General features: G+C 45.3%; 2 protein-coding genes across 3 annotated transcripts in view; one reads left to right on the forward strand and one right to left on the reverse strand.

Moving 5' to 3' along the window:
• Positions 1 to 15,981, forward strand: part of GFAP (glial fibrillary acidic protein) — a 38,791-nt gene extending 22,810 nt beyond the window's left edge. The window contains exons 8-9 of one of the 2 annotated variants that reach the window (XM_053261200.1): positions 3,237 to 3,322; positions 13,115 to 15,981. In XM_053261200.1, the coding sequence (XP_053117175.1) occupies positions 3,237 to 3,322; positions 13,115 to 13,156 (128 nt within the window). In that variant the 3' untranslated portion in view covers positions 13,157 to 15,981. The remainder of the gene's footprint in view (positions 1 to 3,236; positions 3,323 to 13,114) is intronic. The other variant, XM_053261201.1, reaches the window with a different exon arrangement.
• Positions 15,982 to 17,573: 1,592 nt separating this feature from the next.
• Positions 17,574 to 20,273, reverse strand: FAM187A (family with sequence similarity 187 member A). The gene has a single exon (XM_053261202.1). The coding sequence runs from the start codon at positions 19,414 to 19,416 to the stop codon at positions 18,166 to 18,168; it is 1,251 nt and encodes a 416-aa protein (XP_053117177.1). The 5' UTR covers positions 19,417 to 20,273; the 3' UTR covers positions 17,574 to 18,165.
• Positions 20,274 to 22,562: the final 2,289 nt, after the last annotated feature.

The raw sequence follows: 22,562 nt of genomic DNA on the forward strand, positions 1-22,562 counted from the left end.
GCTTGCTTATTTATTTGCTTATTTGCTTGCTTGCTTGCTAATTTTTATTCTGCTCAGTTCCAAAAGGCTTTGAGCAGCATATGCAAATATTTAGAATGTTGCACTGCAGAAGAAAATACCCCCAAATAGCCTTCCCCTTGCTTACTGGCATTCATGTGGAGGGAGGAGGGTTTAGAAAGCCCCCTTTCTTCAGATCAGTGACTGAGGCCAGTGTCCTTCCTCTCACTTCTGCCATCACAGGGCAACGTCTATCCAACTCTTACAGGGGGCTCCCCTCCCGGTAGTTTCCCATTCAAGGGCCGATCAGGTCTATACCTGCTTATTGTCAGCACTGCTGCAGCTTCTGATACTCCTAGACCATTCAGGAGGTTCCAGAGTTACCCAAGGCAGAATCTCTGCAGGTTCCATTATCCAGCAAGCCTGGAGCATGCCAAGTCACGCTTGACAAGCCTCATCTTCGAGCATCCAACGCAGCCATTTCAAAACCATCCACTTTCTCCCCACCCCGCTGCTCATCTTCTCTAGAGAAATCCTTATTAATTTGATACAGGTATCCACTCTGTCAGGTGGGCTCCTTGCCTTATTGAAATGGCCCCTTAATCACACTGAAGGTGGCAAAGCTAGTCCAGCGAGACCTCTATTGTTTTCTACACCCCATTTCACCCCATTCTTTTTCTTCCACTACCACTATCATAATCATGACTGTATATAACTAAAACCTGATTGTCAGACCAAAAGTCTTTCTAGTTCAGCATCCGACAAGCTAGATGCTTCTGGAAGCCCCCAAGCAGAGCATGAAGAAAGCTCAGGCCCAACTACACGTGATGTTAAAACTGTTGTGGGGAGATGGGCTTAGCCAGAAAGTGGTCCTTTTATATAAAGAAAATGGGCCCCAGGTGGGCCCTGTTCCAACCCTGGTGCATGTGTGAGGGGGTTCACCCTTTCCTTCTTTGCCATTTCTGCACTGCAGATCCCCACCAAAGTGGCTATTTGCTGCATTTACAGAGCAGGAGCTGTAAAGACCAACAGTAGGCATGATTTGGCAAGAGGACCAAGAACTGTTAGAAAGGGAGAGGTAGGGTTCCAAGTCTTTAGCTCCTGTCTACAGCAAGTGAGATCCCAACTAGACATGTTTGGTAGTGGTGTATAATATAAGTGGTAAGTAGTAGTAGTAGCACTAGTAGTAGCACTAGTAGTACTAGTAGAAATGTTCTGACTTCCCCCACCCATAATAATATTTAGCATTTATATGGTACTCAGGAGTATTCAAAGTGCTTAATCTCAGGAATCCTTATAACAATCTGTAAGGTAGGTCAGAATTCTTATCCTCATATTGCAAATAGGGGGCTGAAAGAATAGTGGCTTCCTGAAGGCCGTGGCTGAGGCTAGCTTTTAACCAGAGCTGTCTAGATCACACTCTTTAGCCACTCCACCAACTCTTAATCTTCACTGCATTATACTCTGTTCTGAGTTGCTTCTTCTCTGGGTCACTATATTTGCCACATGGAAGATTACCTTGAAAGTTCCTAAATGAAAACTCACCTCCTTGCTCCTCAAACTCACCTCCTCACTCCTCAAATGAGGTTCCTCCTACACTCTGATGCAGCTGGATAGAGCTTGCACAGTCTGGGTCTCTGCAAAGTCTTGCAGAGTCCCTGGGTCACGGAGACTTTTGTCAGTCAAGATGTTCTGAATTAGATGAAGTCTAGCAATGCCTACCAACTACCTAGCTAAAGGCCAAACTAGATGTTCGATTGACCACATAGTTTGACTCTGCATATTTATTTTTTCAGCTAATTAGTTGCTACGGTAGAGGATTATCAGGATCAGGACTGTGATGCCACAGTCCCTATGACAATTAGCTTATTCCCAAAGCTGCTATTAGACCTGAGAGGGAAGCTTCCTATTTTCATCACCATTTTCATCAAGATCATGGCACAGCAAGATAAGGGTAAATGCCCCCACCCTACACATGATGGTCCTTATCCTGATCACACATAACCCCTGTGACAGTTATTTAACTGAAAGTAGGGCTGTTCACACGACCACTGTGAGGCGAGTAGGAGCCCAGGCGAGATGTTACCCTGTATACAGCACATGATCAACATCTCAGGTGGACTCTGCAAACCCAGCCAGCATGCAACCACAAGTGGAGGCAGGTCCATGACTGAAATCAGCAGCTACAAGCTCCACCCCTCCGTGGGAGGCCCTCCAAGGGCCAGCATACATTCCCAGCATCTTCTGCATTGCCAGCTGACTGGAAAAGCTTCATGACATCCATGACTGCCCTCCCATTGACCAGGAAGTAGCAGGAGATGGGTGCAGCTCTGCCAAAGCTGCTCTGGCTTCAGGAGTACAGAGTGTGCTTTGAAGGCTAGCATGTCTATGGACGGCAGCCATGGTAGGCACAGCTCTTGATGGTTACCATGCAGGTGAGGGCATGCCAAGTGCCAGAAGCCCAGGTAGGAGCAGCACATGGGTTCTCATGATCAAACAATCAGGGTACAAGAGCTCTACTTTCCTCCACTCTCAGTAAAAACCTTGGTACAAAAGCTGGGTAGCCTTGTCAGGAACAACCCGGGCTGGAGGGAAAGGCTGTGTTCTTACAATCATGCAAATCTGGGTAGCTCACATCCTACTCCAATTTTAATGGTTGTGTGAACCAGCCTATAAAACAGGGGCGTAACTACCATTAGGCAAGGGGAGGCAGTCGTCTTGGGGTCCCACTGCCTCGAGGGGCCCCCCAGAGGCACATCACATGATTCCCCACCCACCCATGTTGCACCCCCTATGAATTATGTTGAGTCTCTTGGAGATCGGCAGGAGCAGAGAGTAAAAAAAACACTAGATTGTGAAGTGTGTTTGTGTGCGTATATCAGTGAGGGGCCCATTTTAAAATCTTGTCTCTGGGCCCCCTCCAACCTTGCTACGCCCCTGCTATAAAATCTCAAAGAAACAGGGATAAATAATGTGTTTAATGTAACATAATTTGGCCCTGAGTTTTCTCCTTCCCTTCATTGTCTGTGTTCAGTACAAGTGCATCAGTGTAGAAGAAATTGAGTTTTCATTCATGGTTTTGTCACTGTTTACCCCAGAAAAAGGCTTCAGCCTTTTCCTCTGTCATTTTGTTGTGGTCTCATTGACAACCTAAAAGTGCATCACAGTCTGCCAGTGGTGCCTTTTGAATCAAGGCTGCTCTATGACAATGACCAGGCTGTTCTTTCCCTCCTCACCAGAAACAAGTCTGGACACAAAGTCCGTTTCTGAGGCCCACCTGAAGAGGAGCATTGTGGTCAAAACAGTGGAAACAAGAGATGGAGAGGTAGGAAAAAGCAACCCATGCATCGGAAGCCTTCCGTTTTTGATAAAGTTGAAAGGTATCCAGTAGGACATCTAATTCATCCCTTTACCCCCAAATAGCTGAAGAATCCATGAAGATTCCTGTTCCGCCTTATTTCAAAAACCCCATAGAAAGAGATTCCCTCATTTCTCTAATTATCTTATCTAATTAAGGAACTGCTCTTATAGTTGGGAAATTCTTCTTGACCTTCAACCTGCTTCTGCTTCCTTGTAGTTTAAATTAGTTGCCTAATTGCCTATAGTAAGTGAGTGATTGTACCTTTTCCTCTCTGTCAAGATTCTTCATCATGTTAACAGACCTTAAATTAGATCTTGTTTAGAATATATACACCCACCTCCCTCATCCTTTCCTAGAATGGTTTGTCTTCTAGAACCTTGATCATCCTCATGACTCTCTCCTCTGCATCCTTTTTCAGTTTGTCATTATTACTAGCTTAACCCACACAGAGCATCTGCACATTATTTATTTATTTATTTAATACATACATTTCTATACCGCCCCAAACCTAAGTCTCGGGGCGGTTCACAACCATAAAACAATACAAAAGCACAAAACATTAAAATCAATTAAAACTCCAAAAAGCTGCCTAAAAACAAAAACAATTTACAGTATTTAAAATTACAAAAGCTAAAAGTCCTGGTTAAAAAGATGAGTCTTCAAAGATCTTTTAAAAACCGCTAGAGATGGGGAGAGTCTTATGTCAGCGGGAAGCGCATTTCAAAGTCTTGGAGTGACAACTGAGAAGGCCCGTCCCTGAGTGGCCACCAAACGACTTGAAGGTAGCCACAGACAGAATGCAGAGGACAATGGGGATTGTGCAGAAGAAGTCGCTCTCTTAAATACCGTGGGCCTAAGCTGTTTAGGGCTTTATAGGTTATAACCAGTACTTTGTATTTTGCCCGGAAACCTATTGGCAGCCAGTGTAACTCCTGTAATATAGGTTTAATATGGTCTTTTCGAGATGTCCCGGAGACCAAGCTGGCTGCTGCGTTCTGTACTAATTATAGTTTCCAGACTACGTACAAAGGCAGCCCCACATAGAGCGCATTGCAGTAATCAAGTCTGGAGGTTACCAGCAAATGTACTACTGTTCTGAGGTCATGAATCTCAAGAAATGGACACAGCTGATGTATCAACCAAAGCTGATAAAAAGCACTTCTGGCCACTGCCACAACCTGAGAAACCAGGGAGAGGCGTGAATCCAGAAGCATTCCCAAACTGCGTACCTGTTCCTTCTGAGGAAGTGTTACCCCATCTAGAACAGGCAGGTCAATATTGTTTCCCGAGTAACAACCCCACACAACAAGTACTTCCGACTTGTCTGGATGCAGTCTCAGTTTGTTATCCCTCATCCAGCCCATTAGCGCCTCCAGGCAGGCATTCAGGGAGGATATGCCTTCTCCTGATGAAGTTGACATGGAGAAATAGATTTGGATGTCATCAGCGTACTGATAGCACCCAGCACCAAATCCCCGGATTATCTCTCCCAGCGGTTTCATGTAGATGTTAAAAAGCATTGGAGTACTTGATTGCTCCCTTCACCCCCAGCCACAGCCCCCCTCACCTCAGAGATCTCTCCACCCTCACCTAAGCCACACTCCTGCTTCTCCTTCTCCATCTGGTTTCTTCCAGCCCCCTCACCCCTCTTGGCCACTCCTCCATCCCTTTATTCCATCCCCCTCATCCCTCTTGGTCGCAGCTGCAGTGTTGCTGCCACTTATTGGCCAAGCTGCAGCCCCCTGTCCACAGAGACTTCCCTATCCTCACTGAGCCCTGCTCCTCCCACAGGAGCAGCAGCGGTTGACTGGGCCCTTCCTCACTGCTGCCACCTCCATAGCCGTTCATTCCCTTCAGGCCACTGACAGGCCCGGGCCCGTCCTTTGCCTGCCTGCCTGCCTGCCTCCGCCAATGGCCTTGGTAGCCCCAAACAGCAGCAGTGGTTGACTGGGCCCTTCCTTGCTGCCACCGCCGCCGCCATGGCTGCTCATTCCCATCAGGCAGCTGACAGGCTCGGGCCCATCCCTCATGCTTCCTTCTTTCTCTCTTCCCCTCCCTTCTTTTTCTTTCCTCCACTTGCTCTTCCCCTGTCTTTCTTCCCCTCCCTTCTCTCTCTCCATCCCGCCCTCCCTCCTGTTAATTCCTGAATTAATAGATCTTGTTCATATTGTTTCCTCATCTAATTCACACAACAGCAGCCTCCTTCTCCTGAAGGGGCTCTTTCCTCCCTCACGACCCCTCTCTTCGCAGACCCCTGCCCACTATCCTTTATATATATAGATTCATCTCCTCTACAGTCAAGAACATCTTCCAACCAGTAACAGTTGCATTCCAACTAACCTTAACCATTACAGGCTCCTCCTCCATATTTACATATGGAATCCCCACTGCCTAATCACCTCTCACGAGAGCTGCCACACACGGGATTAGCCACAGGTACGCCTTAGAGAATTATATGTCTAGATTCTTGAGTAGTGGTACCCAGAACTCCAAATAAGTTATTCCAAGCACCAAACAGAGTATTATAACTTCCCAAGTCTTGATTGATGTTTCTGTTAGATAATTGAACTAACTATGGACTAGAGCTTTTGAGCTGTAGCATCACATGGTTGGCTCACTCATGTTCAGTTTATTTGCTAGAACTTCCTGCTTCCTGGCCAGTTGTCCTCATGTTGTCCTTGTGCCCTGTGGGTCTTTTTTTCTTTGTGCAGCAGATGACATTTATTCTTGTTGTTTCCCCTGCCAACTGGGCACAGAGGCACCTTTTAAAATGGTCTTATACTTAGCAGGGAGAAAGCAACTGTCCCTATCCAGCCCCAGCACAGTGTGTTAGCAGTGGTTGTTTCTGGTGTCTGCCTTATGTGTTTCTTTTTAGATTGGAGCCTTTTGGGGACAGGGAACCATCTTATTCCATTTAGCTATGTTAACCACTTAAAGAACTTTTTTGTTGAAAAGTGGCATTATTTATATTGTTGTTATTAATTAATTTATTAATTATTATTATAATACTTTAATGCTGTTGCTCTCTGCCCAAAGCCCCAGTTTACTATGTTGGAAAGATTAGTGGCATTTATGGTTTATATAGGCTTGTGGACAATGAAAAATCATATTTATTTCCAGAACTGGAGTGGGGAGGGCAGCTAGGACAGAAGATATGGGAGAAGGAATTTTTGTCATAGTGAGCTTTTCCAAGTAGAAGGAAAAATTAGTTTGCATATCCATAAAATATGATAAGTCACTAGGGAAAGGTTTGAAAAGCCACTATCATATCCCTGGAAAATCAATCTCTCTCTCTCTCTCTCTCTCTCTCTCTCACTTACACACACACACACACACACACACACACACACACCATAGAGGTATTGTGTGTGTTTTGTGTCAGGAGGCAGAGTATGGATCTGTCCCCACCTTATAGTTATAATTTTGGGCTGTATACAGAAGCTGTGCTACTAGATTAAAGGAGTAGTACACTTGACAAGACTTCATTTTATCTGCCTGCTGAATCTTAGTTGTGATGTAACTCAAAGCAAAGGAGATGCAAGCTGAACTTGCAAGGAAATGCTTGCCTTAGGATTAAACAAAGCTGGAGTGCAACCAGCCACAACTTCCCACTGCACACTGAATACACATGAGTGACTGTCATCTGAGATGATCTTATAAGAATAATGAGCATTCACATTGTGTTTTCGAGAGCTCAAAACATTTTACACATATTAGCTTATTGGACTGCACTAACCAATAGGGTATGCCGGTATTATCATCCCCATATTGCAGATAGGGGGTTAAGGCTGAGAGGGAGCAGCATGCCTAAGGGCATCTAATGAGTTGATGGTAGAACAATGGAGGCTCCTCATTTGGGGCAGAAGGGGCGTTGCCCTCCTCCCTGCCAGCCCTCTCCCATTCCTTCACCGAAGATATCATATCTTCTTCGTCTCTGCCTTCCTCTCTCTGTGTCTCTCTTGCTTGACTGTTGTTGCATTTCCACTGCTTGCCAGCAGATGGCCCTGGCTCTTGTTCTAAATCCCTTTGTAAAGCCATTTCCTCCTCCTCAGGCTATTCAGTGGGATCCATTGCCCCCAAATGAAGTAATTAGTACCATAGTCACTACTCAAATCACATATTTAGTGCCCCAGCACCTATCAGGATCTGCCTTTCTTTTCTTCCCCCCACCCACCAAGGGTGGGCAGGGGATAGCACTGCTCCCAACCAATCAGAAGTCAGAATAGCTTACAGGCACCAATTTTGACCATTATTTATTTATTTATTGTATTGAGCATATTTTTATACTGCTCAATAATTACGTATCTGAGTGGTTTACAATTAAAAACATTTAAAACATTAAATCAATTAAACAATTAAAATCATTTAAAGCCAACATTAAAAATTAAAACAATAAATCTAATTAAAAGCCTGGATGAATAAATTTATCTTCAGTGCCTTTTTAAAAGTTGCCAGAGATGGAGAAGCTCTTATTTCAACAGGGAGTGCATTCCAAGGTCCAGGGGGAACAACGGAGAAGGCCAGTTCCTGAGTAGCTGCTAAACGAGTTGGCGGCAACTGCAGATGAACCTCTCCAGATGATCTTAACAGGTGGTGGGGTTCATGGTGAAGAAGACACTCTCTTAAATACCCAGGGCCTGAACTGTTTAGGGCTTTATAGGTAATAACCAGCACCTTGTATTTTGTCCAGAAATGTGTCAGCAGCCAGTATAGTTCTTTCAACACAGGAGTAATATGGTCTCTCCTAGATGACCCAGAGACCAACCTGGCCGCCGCATTCTGGACCAAATGCAATTTCCAGACTATGTAGAATAGCCAGCAAACAAGCCTAGCCCAGTCATCTGATTTCCCAGGGTCCTTCTAGGCAGGCTGAGCAGACACTCTGGAGATCTGTGTGCAAAGTGGGAGCACTCAGTCTGCAAACAAATGGAGTTAAGAAGGTAGTCCTGGCTACCTTTCTCCACCCTCCCCTTCTCCAGAGGGAAGCCAGCCCCTTTCTCCTCACTACCTTGATGAAGCCCTCAGGAGGCATTAGATTTCTCCAGCATTTGCTGGGAGATTTTTTTTTTTTTTTTAATGCTACTAGCATACCTTGACAACATTCAGAGATATAGAGAATGAGAGGAGAAGTGGGGGGAAATGGTGGGCTGGCACTTCTGTTGGGTAGTTCTTTTACTAACAAGCAAACAAGCAAAACCATCCTCTCCCACCCCTTTCCCTCTTGTTCAGGGAGTCTTGCTAGCTCCCTTATCTTTCTTTTAGTCTCATCTCTCTTGAGGGTGAAGGAGAGGGAGGCATAGGCGGAACTGGGGGGCAGGCAGGGCACGTGCCCTAGGCACCACTGAGGTGGGGGCGCCATGCCAGTTCCTGCCACCCCCACCCAATTGCCCACCTGCCCAGCCCCAGGGCCCCTCAGCCACTTGCCTCCAGCTCCAGCCTAGGATTGGCGAGGCCTAGGATCAGAGCAGACTGCAAACTGCAGAGCTCTTCTCTCCCTGCCTCTCAGCTGATCGGTGGGTGGGCGGGGCTTCCAGAGAGGCCTCCGAGTAGGCCTCCCTGAAGCCTGAACTCGAGTAGGCCCCAGCAAGCCAGGAAGGAGGCTGGCAGAGCCCCCTGCAGCAGACCAGACCATCCAGCACAGCTTTTGCCAGGTAGGCTGTGAATTCCTTTTTGTGGTTACCCCCGTATATAGGGATCTGCTTGCCATAGGGCTTTGATATGGGTGGTGGGGCGAGACTGAGAAGTCTCTGAATATTTAATTTAAAACAGACTGGAAAATGTGCTGGCTTTAAAAACAAAAACTATCTAAAAAGGCCTATAAGTGGCTTGTTTCATGTCAGAAAATTACAAAAACTTCTGGAATAAATATTTATTTATTCATTCATTCATTTATAAATGCACTTATCTTCAAGTTGTTTTGCAACCCAGAAGGTCTGAGTGAGAACTGTGAAGCATGTGTTGTGCTTTTATTTTATTTTTCTTGTGTGTGAACTGCTACCCAATAACTCACAGGGACTTCCGGGTAAATCTGGCCGACATGTGAATGCAGCATCTCCATTCCAGATGAGATGTGTGTTAAAGGGCTTTAAAAGCCTCGTGTGAAAAACCTCCTGGAATCAAACTTTACTGAATTTGTTCAGAATTCTGAGAAAACAAACATAGGCTCACCCTGCATGGTTGAAAGTCTCCTTTGCTAATCTGCAGTGAGGGGGCCATTTTAATAATTAGCGTTGCTAGTGTGTTCTAGGCATTAAAAGTAGCACAAATATATAGTACTCAATGTATATCACCATATACTGTGAAGTGTGCATGTTCAGTGAAATGTATTTCCAGGCAGCATACTTATTTTGAAATATCAGACTTAAATCCTTGGGGGGCTGGGATGTGTGGAGGCCCTAGACTTTGAGGGACTGGGGGCCCATTTTAAAATCTCATCTTGGCCCATTCCAACCTTGCTATGCCCCTGGCGGTCACTACACATGGGTTTCTGCACAACACCTGCACAGAAGAAACTTCCATGTAGAAAATGTGTCTCTTGTAAATTGACCCTGAATTTTCCATCCATGACTGGGATATTTGAGAGTTAGAGTCAATAATAAAAGAACAGCACACTGCCTGTGACAGGAAGGGGCAAATTACAATGATTTCTTAGTCTGGCAGGGGCTGGTTTTGGCCCTGGCAGAACTTGGCTGTCTGCTCCTGTTTCAACTGCCTCTGTCTAGTGTAGCAAACTAATGTATCCTCCTCCCTCTTGGTGTCAAAGTAAGCACTGGTGTGGTGAATGCACATATACCCCATCATGAGCCAACAGTCATCATAAGACAAAGGCTGGCAGGAATCATTCACTGGTTTATAGACACCACCGACACCACCACCACCACCACCACCACCACCACCTTCTTCCCCTATTTTGCTAGTGGCTATTTGGGCAGGTGATCCTCTAGGACAAAGTCATGTTTTTTAAAAAAGAATGAGATGAGACAGAGAAAATGACGCTTGGAATCCTCGCATAACTCCTGACTGTTGTTCTAAGTCTTTTACAGAGATGGCTCATGTTTTCAGGTTTTGATCAACAACAATGTCTAGATGGTACAGTGTTCCTTTTAACAGGGATTTCCAGATATTGTTGACTACAAGTCCCATCATTCCTGTTTGGACAGGGGCGCAATTTCAGTGCTTGCCCTAGGCTCTATTTCCCCTAGTTACGCCTCTGGAGGGAGGGGGTTATAGCTTCCAAATAAAACAAGGCATTTTAACTGAAATTACTAACTGCACAACTTAAAACAAATCCTGTTTGAAATGTGTGTGTCCTTAATACAGAAATATTTCTTTTTATTTTTTAAAAATTATGAGATTATTGCCTTCTTGTCATGGGCAATGGACAGGGGCAGTCACGGAATGAAACGAACAATAAAGAGGGGAAAGGGGAAATCCCACCATGACTACAAAACAAAATGCAGATAATAATGACCAAACAATGAAAATATAAATAAACACTAGAAATATATTCAGAAATAATGAGTCAGTAATAAATGATACATAACATTAATAAACAATTCACAAATTGGCTTCTCATAATGCAGAATACATAAACAAAGGCATGTGCAATAACAATCAATAGTTAAGGAAGGAGGTGTAACTGAGCCAGGCAAAAATTGGACTGCAGGATGATCCTTCAGCTTTCCCCAGCATTACAGACTTCTCAAGGGAGCTGGGGCTTCGCAAAATGTGTCCAAAGTATGATAGTTTGAGCATGGTCATTTGTGCCTCAAGTGAAAATTCTGGATTGATTTATCCTATGATCTATTTGTTTGTTTTCCTGGCCATCCATGGTATCCTCAAAAGTCTTCTCCAACACCAAAGTTCAAAAGCGTCAATGCTTTTTCTATCTTGCTTCTTCAAAGTCCAGCTTTTGCATCCACAGAGTGTCATGGGAAAAACCATTGTCCTAACTAATTTAATCTTTGTAGGTGTGTAGACACATCACGGCATCTAAATATCCTTTCCAAGGCCTTCATTGCTACCAAGTGCTAGTCTGTGGCGTATTTCTTGACTGCTGGATCCTTTACTGTTGATAGTCGATCCTAATAGTAGGCTTTGGGGCTTACTCCCAAGTAACTGCTGTGTGTTGACCACAAGTTAACCACGTTACATATAGAGAAAACCATGGGCTGGTTCTTTTTTAACATAGGGTTGGACCTGCCTACTATTAGCCCCGCCTATGATGACCCCTGTGGCTCTCCTCCGGCTCCCCACCGCCAGCCCCAAGAGGCAGCAGCTGCCACTGCAACAGAAGTGAGATTCCAGCTGGGGGTTTCCTGTTTTGTAGCTCAGTGATTACGACACCAAATCCCTAGCTATTTAACATGCAATGTAATACATAAGAATGTGTTTGTCATATTTGATTACAGACCGGTGCTATTTGCACACTTTCCAGGAAAGGATGTATGTTGTCTTGTCTGAAGCCACTCTAAGGGCCAAGCTAAATGGAACATTAGATCTACCATCAGATCTACCATTTTTTTTCATGTGTCTGTTTGTTTAAGAGCAGCCATGAGGTGATTTGCATTGCAGCTAGAGTGCTGATGGGGGATTCCACCCCCCAATCTCGTTTTCCTGATTTAAATTGCCCCCTACCAAACAGCTATTTTCCCTTGTGGGGGTGGGGGAACATCTGAAACCTATGTGATACCTGGATACTTTCTCCATTGGACAAATAGCAACTTGACATGACAGATTTAAATTGAGAAAACAGCATGGGGGAAAGGGTAAAAACACTTCCCACAGTGTAGATCAGGGCTGCTCAACTTCGGCCCTCCTGCAGATGTTGGCCTACAACTCCCATAATTCCTGGCTATTGTCCACTGTGACTGGGGATTATGTGAGTTGTAGTCCAAAAACAGCTGGGGGGGCCTAAGTTGAGCAGGCCTGGTGTAGATCCAGGTCCTCTCCCACACTGCTGCACTTCCCTTTCAAAAACAAAACAGGAGATCCAATGACAAATATCTCAGTGTCACCTCTAGTTTTGCTCTTCATTCAGTCTTTCCTGAGATGTTTTGCTAGTTGAAATTTTAAAGGCACTTCAGCTGAAATTTGAGATAGGTGCACAGGCGCCCCCTTGTGTCCTAGAGGGCTAACCACAGGTGGATGCATGCACATATGGCTGCCTTCTTCTCTTGGAGAATACCTGTCATAGCTAAAACTTTATTTGCAAGGAACTTCATTCCCCTAGCCCCTGATAGTACATTTTCCAGGACTATCCTACAGGTCTATCCTATTTACTTTCATTTGGGGGAATTAACCATTTTCCTCTTAGCTTCATTTTTACAGCTGGAACCATAACCAAAAGCTGGTGCAAATTTACTTTCAGGGTTCAAGTTCTGTGGTGCCACCTGTTGTACTTTGATTAGTGATGTGCAAAACTGGTTCAGTAGCGAACTGGAACGCCACGGACTAGGCCGTTTCGATCGTGAACTGTTTCAAACCGCTTCAAGCTGCTTCATCAAACTGAACAGCCCAGCCAATCGGTTCGACGGAACCGGTTTGGTCTGAATTCGGACCGAACCACACCAAATGGTCCATACACACCCTTAACTTTGATTTTTTAAAAAGTTATCAGGACTTGAAATTTTCAGAAAGAAGTGTACAAATGGCCAAACTTAATAGGAACCATTCCATAGTTGTGATGGCTAAGAACTCAGCTAATAACCAAGCAAAGGAGTAATGTTTCTGTTCTTTTCCTCATTCTGCCTCCAGGTGATCAAGGAATCCACCCAGGAGCACAAGGAAGTGGCGTGAAGCCAGCAGCCATGAAGTAAAAGCCACATTAGTGGAGCAGGGGAGGATGCTTGTAGCTGTAGGACGCTAGAAGAGTCTGATTTCCTGCTGATGCTTCTATGCCATGGTCCTCCTGGATATGCAGCAACCATTCTGGACATGCCATTGTTGGAGAATCAGCAAGGGGTGGGGAATATGTGCAAATCTAACTATTCAAGAGCAAGAATAACTCGCTGCCAATTGCATCTCTGTAGTCTGATGCTTCAGCCCGTCACAGGCATGTTTGAGGCCTCCTACTGTCTCTCATCTTGCCTGCTTCAATTGCTGTGCATTTTTAACCTATCTGAACAGGCAGGGTATTTAGACCAGGCCATCGCTTGCCTAGATAACATCTTGGTCCTGACACCAAAATCTGATGCTTCTCAATAAACCTACTAATGAATATAATCCATTTTTATTGTTGCTAATGGGAAGGTGTTATGGTATGGTGTGTTTATGTATGAATGAGAGACCCTGAACCAGAGAGACCCAGAATGGCTGTATTCCAAGGAGAATAGCAATAGCAAACACCCAAAGCCAGCCAGTCTGCCCAAAAATATATCCCTTAGATCTATCACTATCCTGTAGATATTAGCCCTGATTAGGATTGAAACATACTCACTTTTGTGTATGAAGGAGTTGATTACCTGAGTTCCCCCAGCTCCCCAGGGCTGTTAGCCTAGGGTTGATTCCTCTCTCTCTCTCTCTAGCAGGATTTCGGTGCCAGTAACAACAATAACAACACTAACAACAACATGTCACAGAAATTCACCAGCGGAATTGTGCCAACATGGAGATAGAGTTATTATGAAAAACTGCCCCTATTTCATTTTTCCCTGTGAACAGCTGATAAAGGCACTGGAGCCCTGCTAGCAATAAAACACCAGCAGCCCCATATAAGGCATTGCACAGTTCCATTCAATGCAGATAGCATCTGAAAGCATTTCCATCTGCATTTCATCTGCTTTCAAGACAAATATAGATAATGTTATTAGAAACATCTGTCTTGTGTCTTCACATTCCAGCATCTCGGTTCTGGACCACTCCCGTGCACATATGATCCTGTTTTACATTCCCTGGGAGTATTAACCACCACCACCACCAAAGAGAGGTTTGGGGTGGCATCCAGCTGTGCTTCCTCACATAGACTTTACCCCAATATTTTATTTGTGAAGACTCCGTAGATGGATTTTGGTTTTGTATGCAGTTTGACTGACTGTCATATTTGGAATTGGAAGGAAGTGTACCCCCAAACCCCAATCAAATTTGATTAGTGACTCTGAGATTTCCCCCTTGTTTTCATGTGTAATATGTGACTTGGGCCACTTGTTGGAGTCACTGAGCTGTCTGCTTTGTTGGTACCTTTTCTACAGTGCCCTCCTTCCTATTCTCCCTTTGTGGCCTAATGTAATCAAGGTTGAGCTGTGGCAGGACTGGTGTCCAGCTAGTTCTGTCCTGGAGCACTGTTTAAGACTAGCTAGCTTTTGGATACCTTCTAAACTGATGCCCCTATGTTTTATTGGATCCGTAAAGTATATACATTGTGGCTCAAGTAAATAAGTGAGGCAGTGGTGTTCTTAGGAATGCTTCCAGTCGTTTGATCAATCAGCAGAACTACCACGTGTCGTCCCAGATGAGTAGCATGCAATGCAAAATGAAGTACACTGATGGGAATGAGAATGAAGGATAGCGGAGGAGTAGAAGAGAGAAAGGCAAAGTGAAGGCTGGGGAGGACAGGGACATATTGTGGGGGGTGGGTGGAATCCAAGGGAGAGGCACCTGGAGAGGTTATACAGAGAGAAAAGCTTGGCAGAACTTTATATATATTGAGCTTAGTGAAAATATAACAAGGAGATATGGCCATCACTTCTAAAAGGTTGCCTTAAACATTTGCTTACTCTATTTTGAGGGCTCACAATTGAGGGCAGGTTATATTTTTAAAGTATAATTATTCTCCTGAGGAGGTGGATTTAGGAAAGACAGCTGCTTCAACTTGAAGCAAAGCAGAATTCTGCTGCTGCATATCAGAAAAGGCAAAAGTGAGTGGGCAACGGATGTGGAGTCTGTTAGTGGAGCTTCCCATTAAGAGATTGTACCAATGTCTGTTCTAATTCTATGGGATACAGTCATCACAGGACTAGACAACCTACAAAGTAAGAGTTGGAGAGGGAACAAGAGGTCAGCTGGTCCAGTCCTTCTGCCCTTTCTTCCTCTGAACTGAGGGAAGGACTTATCCAGCCCAGAGCAGATCAACATGCAAATGATCAAAATGATCATTCCAACTCTATCATTCTGCGGGCATGCAAAGCAGCAGACAACTTTGCTTATCCACTACAGAATGCGTGACAGGATATGAAACCTGGGAAATTGTATTTTTTAAAGCCCAGCAAGCTTCCAGTCATTACATCTGTAAGGGGAAAAAGATAAACCTATGCAGGCTCAAGTCCTGGATGAAAGAAAGAGGTTGCTTCCATATTTGCTCGTTTATCAAGAATTCCCATCCTTAGTTCATGCACTCTTTAGGGAGTCCAACCAATATTGCTACTAATCATTGCCGTCCAATGGTTTCCCTGGTGTGATCCCTTTAAAAAAAAAAAAAAACTTAGTTTGTTGTGACTTTTCTGCCTTTACACAGAACAGCCTTTCATGTGTGGATGGGCAAAATGCTATTGATATTGTTTGCACTCCTTTATAAGATTACGTATTTAGCTTGCCTTGTTTTTGTTTTTCTAAATTTTAAATGCTTGTTACTTTGTCATTGAACTACGTTGCAAGTGCAGCAATAAAAATTATTGTTTTCCACAGTACCAACTGCTCTCTGCAAACTTCATACAATCCCCCCACCCCACCCCCCCAAAACCCACTGTGCACTAAAGGGAAGAACATAGAGTCATAGGAACATAGGAAGCTGCCACCTACTGAGTCAGACCATTGGTCTATCTAGTTCAGTATTGTCTACACAGACTGGCAACGGCTTCTCCAAGGCTGCAGGCAGGAATCTCTCTCAGCCCTATCTTGGAGAAGCCAGGGAGGGAACTTGGAACCTTCTGCTCTTCCCAGAGTGGCTCCATCCCCTGAGGGGAATATCTTACGGTGCTCACACTTCTAGTCTCCCTTCCATATGCAACCAGGGCAGACCCTGCTTAGCTAAGAGGACAAATCATGCTTGCTACCACAAGACCAGCTCTCCTCCATGTACATGATGCATGGAGACAGCAGTGAAACCATGCATTAAAAGACAATGCCCTGTTTCCGAATGAGAAGCTCATGACCCACTCTTCCACAAATTTTGTGAGGGAAAGACAGAACAGTGGGCAGTGTGAAATTCATCCTTTTCTAGCATAACTATCAAGACCACGACAGGCAAAGATGTGATTGGTATAGATACATAATAGGCTGGTTCACACAATCTTTAAAATCAGGGTAGGAGGAGATAGGCTACCCTCATTTGCATGATCGACAGAACTCAAAACATTTCCCTCCAGCCCAGATTGCTCCTGACAGAGCTACCCAGCTTTTGTACATAGCTTTTAACTGAGGGGTGGAGGAGAGGAGTCCCCCTACCTTGGCTCTCTGGTCATGAGAACCCTTGTGCCTCTTCTACCCAGCTATCAGCACTCAGCATGCACACCCTTATTATGAAACCATAGAGCACTGTGGCAGCAATGATTGCCTAAAGTAGAGGCACTTCCCTACAAAGCAGACTCTATGATCCTTAGGCTGGATCAGCTTGGCATCCACCTCTTGCTCCTTCATGGCTATTCGGAGGGCAGCCATTGGTGTCATGAAGCTTTCCCAGTCTGCTGGGAATGCAAAGCATGCTGGGAATGCATACATGTCCTTGGAGGACTTTCCATGGAGGAGCAGGGTTTGCAGCTGCCGAGTTCAGCAACGGATCCTCTACTAGCAGTGGTTGTCTATTTGCTGGGTTGGCAGACCCAAATGGAGGTGCTGCTTATGTGCTACTGGCAGGGCAGAAGCTTTCCTGGACTCCTATCTACCCCCAATATGCACCTAATTTCTAATCAATAGGTGAATTTCAGATTCTACAACCTCTGCTCCATAAGAGCAGAGGACTGGAGGAGGGCCAGGGAAGTTAGGGAACAAAGTGACTGGCCAGAGATTTAACACGTAAGTTGGAACCGGAAGATTCAACAAGGCCTGCATTGTTCTTCCTTTCGGCCTTGACAGTGAAGACCTGCTGCTGGAAACTCTTTCTGCCAGCTTTAGCCTCCGTCCTGATTGCCCCGACGAGCTGCAGCTGCGGAGAGTTGTTACGTCAGCCAAGTTCCTTCCGGATCCCATGTGAGGGGTGGATTGCTGAGGACTCCAGCTTAAAAGGATGGGGGCAAGCCAGATTTAAATTTCATTGACACTACTAAATCAACATAGCCAAGACTGAAAGACAAAATCTATTTTTATTTTATACAAGTGACAATACTACATCCACTTTGTGTTGTAAATTAGCCCATTGACTCACAAAAATGTAATTCACCCCTTACTCCTCCCAGTGCTCCAGTACCATAGGCTGAGGGTCTGGTGGTCCTCATTTGAACATAAGCTTGAGATGGTACCTGCCTTTTTTCTTTTGTAACCATTTCTTAATTTCTTTATAATGTATTGCTCTATTCTTAAAGTGGGGAAAAGAAAAGAAAAACACCCAACCTTGTTTGCAGAGTCTTTTTGTAATGTATTATTGCAGCAAAGAATATTCTATATTCCCACATTTGATTAAAATATTAAAAGAAGGTCTTTCCTTCTAGGAATGAGTAGTTAAATTTTGCTTCTTAAACTCTACACTATCTCACATTTAAAAGACTCAGTCCACAAAAAGGCACCTTCACTGAAGTTTCTGTGAAATGCAAATGTATGTAAGCTCAGCTGCTTAATTGACAAGAGAGCCAGACAATTGATCAATTAATTCTTTTATCAGGACAAGCTTATTATTATTATATTCATTAAAGAGTCCATGGCTGGTTTCCTGGGACATGCTATTTCACAGCTGTGCATTTGAAGGAATAAAGGCAGCAGCGGACAATGTGGATGCTGACAAAGAGGATGGTGATGAGGACATAACTTGTGAGGATGGTCTTGATGGCATACTGTGTCTCAGGATCATCCAGGCTTCGTTTGTGGCGGCTCTCATACACTACAGAGAGCCGGAAACCAGCAACCAGTTGCCCCTGTCGCCAGCAGAAGTAGGTGCCTTTGTCATTCAACTGGGCAAAGCGTATGTGCAGTTGGTTTCCGTGGTCAATGAAGACCCTCATGGTCTTGTTGACCCCAATGAGAAACCTGGTGAGATACATCCGAGTTGACTCTTTGTCCCACGCCACAGCATGTTCTGGCCTGGCACCAGGACAGGCGATGATCAACCCACGGCCAAGGTGCTGCTTGTGAAATTGAATTGGGATGCTGGAAATCCAGGGTTTTTCTCCAAGCTTTGAGATGACATCAGAGATGGATGCTTCCCCTTCTTCTGAGGACTTCTGCCCACAAGGCGTCATACAACTTCGGATAACAACTTCAGCCTTTCTTTTCTGGGCAACACGCCGAAACGGCTTTGGAACTGAACTTGAGCCGCAGGAGGCCACATCTACTACGGTGGTATGGTACCGCTTGAGCAAATTGGTGCTATTTATGTAGCAAAGACCAATTCTCCGTTGCTCACCTCTGACACCGCAGCGGTTGCACCTGGTCCAATCCCAGAAGATGGTGAAAACCATGAAGTGTGATTCATCATGGTCCTTTCGTGGGTGCTGATCCTTGTCTACAAAGGCAACAACTATGCCCCTTGAAGCCTGAACATCTACATCATAGCCATAGAAGAAATCACCTTTCTTTGTACCACAAATATAGTGCCCCGAATCTTCCACCTGAACCCGAAAGACAATGAGACTGAACATCCTAATGCTGAAACGCCGGAGCATATCACTGCCCACCTTGATATGGCTGGAGTCTATCATCAAAGTGCCATCAAAGTCTGTCAAGACTTTAGTCTGTTGACTCCCCATGTTCTTCTGAAAGTACCATACCACAGAGGTTACCTCCTCTGGTTTGCAGTTGCAAGGCAACTCAAAGCTCATATCAGCCAGGTAAGCAGCATTCTCAAACATCAGGAAGGCTGGGCAAGCAGTCTTCTTGAATATATCTTCGTTTTCCATTATGGCAAAAGCATGGAGAACATCAGCGGTGCCAAGGACAATTGCAATTCTAGCCAGTGCTGTGGTAGATACAGCCATTTAGTTTGCCCAAGAGCTTCCAGGGTCTATAACAGAGGCCTAAATTTTGAAGTTCAACTCTGATGTCTCACTATTGAAGAATGTTTTAATCAGTCAAACCTATTAGGAGACTCTTCACTCTAGGCCTGCTAGGGAGACATCTTTATCCTAGTCTTGGCCCATTTCTTTCAGATTGTGACCATATTAAGCAGTCTGTGTGTATTCTATTCCTTTTGTAAGAAGCAAAGACTCTAGAATTGTTTTCTTTTTTGTTCACATGAGTTCTAGAATGCAAGTTCAGTTCTGGATGGAAAGCATGAAAAAAAAATGGCACTCAGCCCAAATTATCAATTGAATACCTGAGCTTCCCCCGGCATCCCAAAGAAGAAGAAAAGATGAACTAATTAACATATTGGCATGAAATATTTCAAGTGTTGGTATATATGAACCTGCCTCCGACTGATTCAGACCATTGGTCTATCTACCTCAATGCTGTCTAACCAGATAATTAGGTACTTCTTCCACCCTCAACACCAGTAACTACTTGAGATGATCCTACTTCTGCAGTAACTAATTTGAACTAGTGAATATGAACCTGTTGATTCTGGAAGCCCCCTTGTTTGTTGCATCAGCAGCATGAAGCAAAAGCTTTGTATCCACTTCTTCCTGATTATTTTGAAGATGTAATATCACTGTGTGTAGCTCTGCATTCACATCCCCATGTCACTACCACATTTTAACCATTTCTACGTGCTTTTTCAAGTATCTTATTTGACAAGTAATGTGTTCGTTCCATCTTCGTTTTCATATGTGAAAGAAGCCGCTTCATTGTTAATTTTGCTATGTTTGTTGTATCCGTGCTGCTGTAAGCTTTCACCGGTTGTTGCCTTTGTCTTCTTTCACGTGTTGCTGTCTTGAGTAACATCAATGCCACAGCGATCAAATACCACATTCATCCTAGTTTCTGTATTTTAATAGAAAACTAGCTGAACCCGCACAGAGCATCTGTGAGGTAGTTTACTTCCTTTTTGGGGTTAGTTGGGAGAATTTGTTTGGCTGGTCCTCCCACAGCTCTCTCACTCGCTCTGTCCCCCCCACAACAGCTCTCTTGCTCGCTCTGCGCCCCCCCACACCGCCTCTCTCGTTCGCTCTGTCTCTCTCCCCTCCGCGCCTCTCGCTCGCTCTGTCTCCCCCCCACCATGCCTCTCTCGCTCTCTCCCCCCCGCGCGCCTGTCTTGCTCACTCTGTCTCTCCCCCGCGTGCTTCTCTCGCTCGCTGTCTCCCCCTCCCCGTGCGCCTCTCCCACTCGTTTTGTCTCCCCCCCGCGCGCCTCTCTCGCTCGCTCTGTCTCCCCCTCCCTGCGTGCCTCTCTCGCTCGCTGTCTCCCCCTCCCCGTGCGCCTCTCCCACTCGTTCTGTCTCCCCCCGCGCGCCTCTCTCGCTCGCTCTGTCTCCCCCTCCCCGTGCGCCTCTCCCACTCGTTCTGTCTCCCCCCCGCCGCGTGCCTCTCTCGCTCGCTCTGTCTCCCCCACCACCTGCCTCTCTTGCTCGCTAGAGTCTGCGGCCACCACCGGTCGCCAGGCCAGGCCCGCCAGCGTGGGCCGGCCAATTCTCCTCCTCCTGGGTGTGCCAGCCAATCAGGCGCCTCTGCAGCCCAGCCAATCAGCTGGGCTGCTGGGACGCATTTTCCTCAGGCACACCTAGGAGAAATATATATATAGATAATCAGTAAAATGTTCAGCAAGCTGGCCACAGTTTTTTATGCTGTCCGGCTTATGAAGCGACTGGAGTTCTGCCCAGTGGTGCACCTAGGCAATTTGGGTGCCCGGACCACCCTTAACCAATAGAGGGCAGGTCTATCAATGGGTACTAGTCTGGTGGCTGTGGGCCACCTCCAGCCTTAGAAACACAAGGCCTCTCAACACCAGTTGCAGAGGAGCAACAGCAGGAGAGAGGGCATGCCCTCACCTCTTGCCTGTGGGCTGCCCAGAGGCATCTGGTGGTCCACTGTGTGAAACAGGATGCTGGATTAGATAAGCCTTGCGCCTGATCCAGCAGGGCTGTTCTTATTGGAGTGCTTATCAGAGAGAAGTAAATTTAAACAAGTTGTTCTAGAAAGAACTAATCTGCCTACTTTCCTTTAACTATCCCTACAACTGGACTAAATGTGGTTCAATTCGAGGTCCACAAGTTAGACCTCTTGCGCCTCAAATGTTCACGTGTCCACCTTCTTGGACCGGGGAGGATGACATCATTACAAATTACACCATTGAGGTGTCCCTGTGTGTCACTCACTGCAACTGTACCAAATTTGGTTCAAATTGGTTAGACAGTCCACAAGTTAGTGCACTTGCACCTCAACAGTTCACACAACCACCATCTTGGATTGGGGTAGATGACATCATCATTAATTACACCATTGCGGAATCTATGTGAGTCCCTGCAGCTGTAGCAATTTTGGTTCAAATCAGTTAAGCGGTTCACAAGTTAGCCCTCTTGCACCTCAAATGTTTACATGTCCGCCATCTTGAATCGGGGTGGATGACATCATCACAAACCATGCCATTGAGGTGTCTCTGTGTGTCACTCACCACAACTGTACCAGATCAGTTAGGTGGTTCACAAGTTAGCCTAAAAATAAATTAAAAATAAAAAAATGAAAAAATCCTGACTCCCAGAAATGACCCCCGAGCCCCCCCATCACCTCCCAACCCCCCAAATACCCCCTGACCCTCAGAATGACCTGTGACCTCAGAAATTGCCCCCCAAATCACCCAAAATTAAAAAAATGGCACCAAATCATGAGTATTTGGGTTGTGGTTGGCAAGGGTAGTGTCAATTTTCCAATCACAGATACTCAAATCCGCGATTGGCTCACTTGTGATACGTGAGGGATGACTGTATATATAAAACGGAAAGTGCAGTAAAACAAATAATACAAGAGCACATTTCCAACTGTCTCAGTATCCTCATTCCCACAGGGACACAGTCTCTCCAGATAGGGGACTCTCTTTAACATACCCTCCAACACCACAGAGGGCAGCATGTCCAGCTGAGCCAATGTCAGAGCTTTTCTGTGTGGATATGTCAGATTACACAAATATTTAGCTGGTTTTTGCAGATGCTTAACAGCTCCAAACCTCACATAGCTTGATGTCCGACTTAGGT

This window comes from Hemicordylus capensis, chromosome 6 (assembly GCF_027244095.1).
Source record: "Hemicordylus capensis ecotype Gifberg chromosome 6, rHemCap1.1.pri, whole genome shotgun sequence".
NCBI classification, from domain to species: domain Eukaryota; kingdom Metazoa; phylum Chordata; class Lepidosauria; order Squamata; family Cordylidae; genus Hemicordylus; species Hemicordylus capensis.